The sequence below is a fragment of the Ambystoma mexicanum genome, chromosome 9 (genome assembly GCF_040938575.1).
Source record: "Ambystoma mexicanum isolate Mex_15411 chromosome 9, UKY_AmexF1_1, whole genome shotgun sequence".
Lineage (NCBI taxonomy): Eukaryota > Metazoa > Chordata > Amphibia > Caudata > Ambystomatidae > Ambystoma > Ambystoma mexicanum.
The window spans coordinates 35,245,069-35,251,271 of NC_090931.1; the positions used below are offsets into that span (position 1 = coordinate 35,245,069).

General features: G+C 44.6%; 1 protein-coding gene across 1 annotated transcript in view; it reads left to right on the forward strand.

Moving 5' to 3' along the window:
- The window catches only part of NCAPD3 (non-SMC condensin II complex subunit D3), a 579,984-nt gene extending 576,212 nt beyond the window's left edge, over nt 1-3,772 (forward strand). Inside the window, exon 35 of the mRNA XM_069614114.1 lies at nt 3,450-3,772. Coding sequence (XP_069470215.1) covers nt 3,450-3,561 — 112 coding nt within the window. The 3' untranslated portion in view covers nt 3,562-3,772. The remainder of the gene's footprint in view (nt 1-3,449) is intronic.
- The last annotated feature ends 2,431 nt before the right edge of the window (nt 3,773-6,203 follow it).

Here is a 6,203-nt window from a genome sequence, read left to right on the forward strand (position 1 = left end):
TACGGCATACACTTACACACTTGGCAGTTTCTTAATTTTACTTCATTCTGTCTCTTTGTGCCCTTGACTTGCTTGTTTCTTATATATTTCATTCACTGTTATTTGATTTCGGCAGGGTTGCCAATATGCACCGGTGTCCCTGCTTCCCTTGGGTGGACTCACCAGCTCTTGATGGCACATGCAGGTTCTCCTGGGGTATGCCTGTGGTGGCTCTTCGGTGTTCCACTCTTTTCCACCGCCTTGGTGCTAAAGCTTCTGTGTCTCGGCGGCTCCCGCTCGCCTGTTTGGCAACCCTCCAGGTACAGGCAGTGTGGAGGCGGCCTCACGGTACCTGCTAACGCTCTGGAGCTATTCTCATGCTCCGGGCATCCTTACAGCGTACCGCACCCTTCTGCCAGCTCTCTTCTGCTTCTTCGGTGAGCCAGTTGGCTCCACGGGCCTCACACCAGAACTGCAGTGCTTCGGTAGATGCCGGGAGGACTCAGGTTCTCCAGCCAGCATCGTCCTTCACTGGAAACTCTGTCCCTGGTTTCCCCCTCAGTGAGGGAGTTTTCAGTTTGATTTGGGCTGTGGCAATATGTTAATGACCCGCGGGGGGGGTTCCCCTTCTTTCTGGGGGTGGGGGGTTCCCCTTCTTTCTGGGGGTGGGGGGGACAGACTGGTCCCTCCATCTCTTCTCAGCTCACCATAAGCAATTGGAATGTAAGGCTTCCCCTTCTCTCTGGTTGAAACAGCAGCCCACGCTTCCTTCTGAGTCGTTCATTGCTTTTATACTGGCTCTGACCAATAGGATTTGGGGAAAGCCTAGACTGCTGTATGTGGTTCTTGAATGTACCTCTCATTCCTCCATTCTTCTCCCTCATCACAGTACTGATCTTATAACTCTCGTGAGTCATCTGGGATCTTTCTCTCGTCACAGTACTTGGAAAGGGATCTTCATTCAGGATACTTCCGCGCCCCAGTTTTTAGGGGAATGGTAGGATAAGTATAACCCATGAGTCCATTAGGGAAGGAATTGTTCTTAGCGTTGTAGGAAGGGGATCTAAGGTCCCGTGATTAGTGAGGATACCGCGTCTCACCTGATGTAGTGTCATCCCACATGAGGGTCGCCTCCCCTCATGTGATCCTCCTTCATATAGCCGCCCCCAGGGTCAGGATCAGACAGCGACTGACGTCCCCTGGCCAGATGAGGTTATCCCTGGGAATGGAGTTGCAACATCAGATTCATCACACAGGTTTGTGACAATCTGAGCAAGAACTGTCATGCCGAGGTCTGTATCCAGTACCAGCAAATGAATTGAAGGCGCTTGGACGAGGTCAAGAAGTCCTATTTAATCTGTTTCAGAATTGAGTTAAAGACCCTCCTTGTCAACAAATGGCTCCTCAACAGCTAGGTCCACTCCCCACCTAACCAGAGACAACTCTTAACCCAAAACTCCCATCTCTCCCCTGGCTGCTTGTAGATCCCTTTCTGCTAAATTGCCTCTGTTAGCTCCCTGTTCCCTTGTATTGATCCCTTTTTCCGATCTTCCATCGCCATGTACTTTCCTCTATCACTTGTAAAGTGCTCCATTGCTCCCTGAAGTTTAATCAGCACCCAGTAAATAGCCTAATAATAGTAAAGGGGTGGGGCAAGGGCACATCGTTGTGGGGTCTTTTTACCGCTCTATTAGCCAAACTGTCCCCCGTGAGCATGTTGAACACAGTATTCTATGGTTACGCTGGATTCCATGTGAAAATATGCATCCTGCAGATGGGAAGAATCCAGACTGCTCCCGATCTGTGGTGGATCTGGCCCAGTATGGGCTCTGGGGTGCTTCTGGTCCTGGACGGGCCAGAACTTTGTACAGCAAAGTAGAGTACGGTCAAGAGAATGTTTTTTGTAATGAAGTCTTGCATGCTCTTCTGCAAAATATGAATTATCCGCTGTTATTCCACGACTTGCTTAATGAGCAAAGGGTGAAACCAACATCTGTTACCGGGACCTGCCACGTTAAAGTGTTGTGAATATCTGTGGATACAAAGCTCAAGGTGGGTGCTCATGTTGCCCTCGAGCTCAACTCTTTCAGGTCCATGTCTCATGGTCGTTCCAACTTTGACTGCTTTATGGCACTTCTGAGAGGCTGTCAATCTACAGCTGATCTGTGCAAATGAAGAAATGGGTGTTTACCAATAGTAATAATCCATTTAACGTATTGCATTTCCAAAGTTCTGGCAAACGGAAATCTCCAGTTGGATGCGTCCTGCAATTACTGTTACTTTGAGGTAGAAAAGAAAATAGCAAAAGAAGGGTTTATTGCCAGTATCGGGGTGAAGACCACTACGAGAGAGATGAAAGGAGGTTGTGTGGCCTGCCACAATACTTTCTGTAAGCACTGTCCAGCATAAGATGCTGAAGGGCAGTGCGGGGGAGGGTTAGGAAGCTCAGTTCTACAGATTTTGACTTGGGGGTTTCTTTATACATTCTCTTATCTTGAATTTGCTACGGCTTCAGTAATCCTGAATACAGTTAGCAATTTGCAGGAAGTATAAATTCATTAATGGAATCCATATTGTCAGCTGAAACGATATTTTGGAGTTGGGATGCATTCGTGTAAATTCTTCAGTGCTGTGTGCCGATTAGACATGTGCCCCCTTCTGGCTTGAGAAAGTTGTAAGAAACTATGGAAAATATGCAAGTTCAGCATTTATTCCCACATGGGTATTTATTACTACATCACTGCAACATGACCTCTTCAGCAATCCGTTGCACTTGATTGCTGAAAGCTACACTGAGGGATTGAACCAGGTTCATGCAGGGAGAGGATGGAAGCATGGAACAGGGAGCAGGTGGGGAGATGTTGGGAAGCCATCAACTCCCAATCTGTGAATAAATGGGGTCTTGGTAATAAAGGGCCAGAAAGGCATGGCATAAGAACCAGGAGAAGTGGCACAGATGTGAAGCTGTCCTGGGAAATCCGATAATGCATGATGTGGCTGGAAGGAATGCAGAGGCAAGCAAGGGGGGCTGTGTGTGATGGGCTGCAGAGTAGGGAAAGGCGAGTAGGCCAAGAAAAAGCACCCGGGATCAATCTGACAAGTTAAGGCCCAGCCTCGTTTTGGCACAGAATTCCAATTTGACTGTGCAATTCCTTACTGTGTTTGAGTAGCAAATTGAGGTGTTTTTGTAAACCATGAGATGGACACAATGAAAAGGTGTTAAGAAATGACAGGGGTGAAGTCACAAAACCTCTGAACGGTTAACTTCAGATAATGAACTTATTATTTTACTTGCATTTACATTTAATTGGTGTATCATATTTTCCAATATTAGTGGTAAGGGTTGCGTCAATCGCCCATCTATACCCACACCAAGGCTGTTTTCATAAAATGTCATCTTTCACAAAGTTTCACTGTTTTTCCATCTCTTGAGTGAAATCTCAACATAGCACTCTGTTTTGTCTTTCCAGTGTTCCGCAGCCCCGTCAGTGGAATCTGGCATCCCCGTCACATAGGGGAAGTATTTCAGGGCAGAGAAGGTCTTCATCCCGGAGGAAATCTGCTTTGAAACCAGTCAACTAGCATATTGAGTTGTGTGAACTTGTACATACCTGTGTTGCATTCTTCTTTGTATCATAGTTCTGAAATACTCCTGTTTCATAGATTGCCGTTTTTATCATAACTTATCCTAATTATGTCCCAAATCTTTCTATCATGTGAATAGCCTCGCCTTTGCAAGAAAGGTCCTGAATATATTGTATATTTGTTTTTACAATAAACCCTTTTACTCTTTGTTTGTTACTTCTTATTTAGTACTGTTGCTGCACTGAAGCCTCTCTTTTGTCTTTACTTTTTCCAGTTGTACATGCTGAATAAAACAAGAGCAGTGTTATCTGCGACACACTCCAGCACAATGGGGCCTTCCTTTTGGTCTTCCTAAACATAGATGGGAAGAAAAAGGAATCATTTGTGACGTCCGCCTGAGCAGTGGTGACTTAGGTTACCTTGCATTTGTATAGTACCTCCTGCCATAGTTTATGGCGTTGAAGCGATATTGAGTGTCAGCGAAGCACAGCAATAATATGATGAAACATTCAGTAGCGGTAGGGAGGAGCAAAGCAGAGTAAATATTTTAGATGAGAGCGAGGGATGGATGATGCTCAGGAAGGCATGGGAAGGAAAAGGTGAAGGAGCTATGTGTACATTGGGACAAAACGTATTGTGCGATTCAACTGTATTCTGTGGGGCTGTGAAGAATCCTGTGGATCCCTCACTGAAACCCTGCCTTAAGTCTCCTCCCAGGTGGCCTGGGGAAGGCCGATGCTTCCTGATCCCAACCCTGGGGGTGGTGTACTGCGGGCTGGATCACCTGGGTGGAGACAGGGCCCAGGGTGATGAGGAGATTCCATGGGATGACACTTGTCGTCTTTTGTGCTAGATGCAATTATAATAATTTCAGACCAAATAATCGGACAGACTCCAAGAATATGGCAAAGTATTACTTTATTATCAATTGAATAAAGCAGGGTCAACTGGCAGACATCAGACTGCTTGCACACTCACAAAAAAGTTTGATTGCATGGAGGTTTTATACCCCAATATGTGTCATCTTTGACGTCGTTCTATGTGGCAAAATACAAAACCTATCAAGGGAAAGGATTGGTGAAGGGAACATATCTACTTATAGAACATATAAGACTCAGTACATCATTGGCTACCCCTTGTCGGTATGGCACGCCTTGAACTACCTCTAAATACGTATAGTACTGATTATAGTGGACATAACAGTGGATTGGTTTCTGCAACATTGTGTGTTAGGTTGTCCCTCAACCCCACTGATTTGTTGGCATACTGTCCCAACCGTGGACCTTTTGGCTCCTTAGCAGCACATAAGTGAAATGAAACTTAGGTGTTTGAAACCCATCAGACTACTCCCTATTTTCCCCAATTAGTCCATCTATCATCGGTAGGCCATCAGCCAAAGTGTTCCGTTTGTAGTTTGACCTTGTGTCTGCTCACTGTCCTATAACCTTCAAGGAAGTGTGAGCACACCACTATCTTAGCTTAAGGCACTAATGAAAAGCCTTTGTTTTCGACTTCTGAGTCACATGTGAAGAGACCACAAATGTGTCCATTTCAGCTTTTCATGTACTGCTATTTGATTCAATTATGCAGGGTGCTGTTGCTCGTCTTGGCCTCTAGAGGCTTGCTCACTCTGTCTCATATGAACTTTGTATGCTTTTAATTGACCAACAGTTTGGCTCTCACAGATGTTTTCGTCTTCCATTTATGGAGAATGACCCACATTCAGAGCGTATCCATGTACTCCTTTTGCGCTCTATGCTTATCCTTTGAAAATAGCATTGTTAACTCTGGGCCATCCTTGACTCATCGTCGGCTCTGCACACAGATGTTTTCTGGCGTCTCCTGATTTTTACAGCCTTGTTCTGTCTCTGAGGTAACTTGGTTATGTTCAATGTGAGCCAGCGTCCATTTTCCGAGTATGGTCGTCCTTGCCACGTTATATATTCCTTTATAGCAAACTTCTATACATTTTCTTAACACCTTGCGTTACTGCGTTTTTAGTTATCGGTCAGTAAGTTACTTGATATTCTTTTAGATCCATGATTACTTTAGCTTTAGTTACATGTTACTACTGTCAGGTCTGGGCCAGATTATCTTGAAATTATACACCGTTTTCTGTATGGGTAATTATCGGTTTTTATATTAACTATAGTTTATTTTGGCATTGTTTGTTTGGCCTTAAACTTTCCTCTTTCAGGAGGGTTTACCAATTCATCATGGTGGCGATGGAACAGAGAGCTGATTGGTGGAAAGGTGTTCTTCAAGGTTTCACAGGCATTTTAAACTGCCTTTCATTGTCCCTATTCAAACAAGAAGGTCCTTTGTAGGTGAAGCTCCAGTTTAGGCCCAAACCAGTTAATCCCAGGAAGATATTACCAGAAAAAATCTCCAGAAAGTTCAGTACTGCGTGGGACAAGAAAACAAGAGACTTTGGTGGAGCGCAGCGTTTCTTTGGGGAAATATATCGACTTTCTGGATAGCAATGAACAAAGCCCCTCTATTTTGTATTTACTTTAATATGCACATTTTGTTATCTCCTTTTTAATTACTTCTATATCAGAAACTGGAGTATTACTGCTATTATCAGCCTCCAGACAATACAATTCTTCTTGGGGTCTTCCAAAAATCTGATATGTATT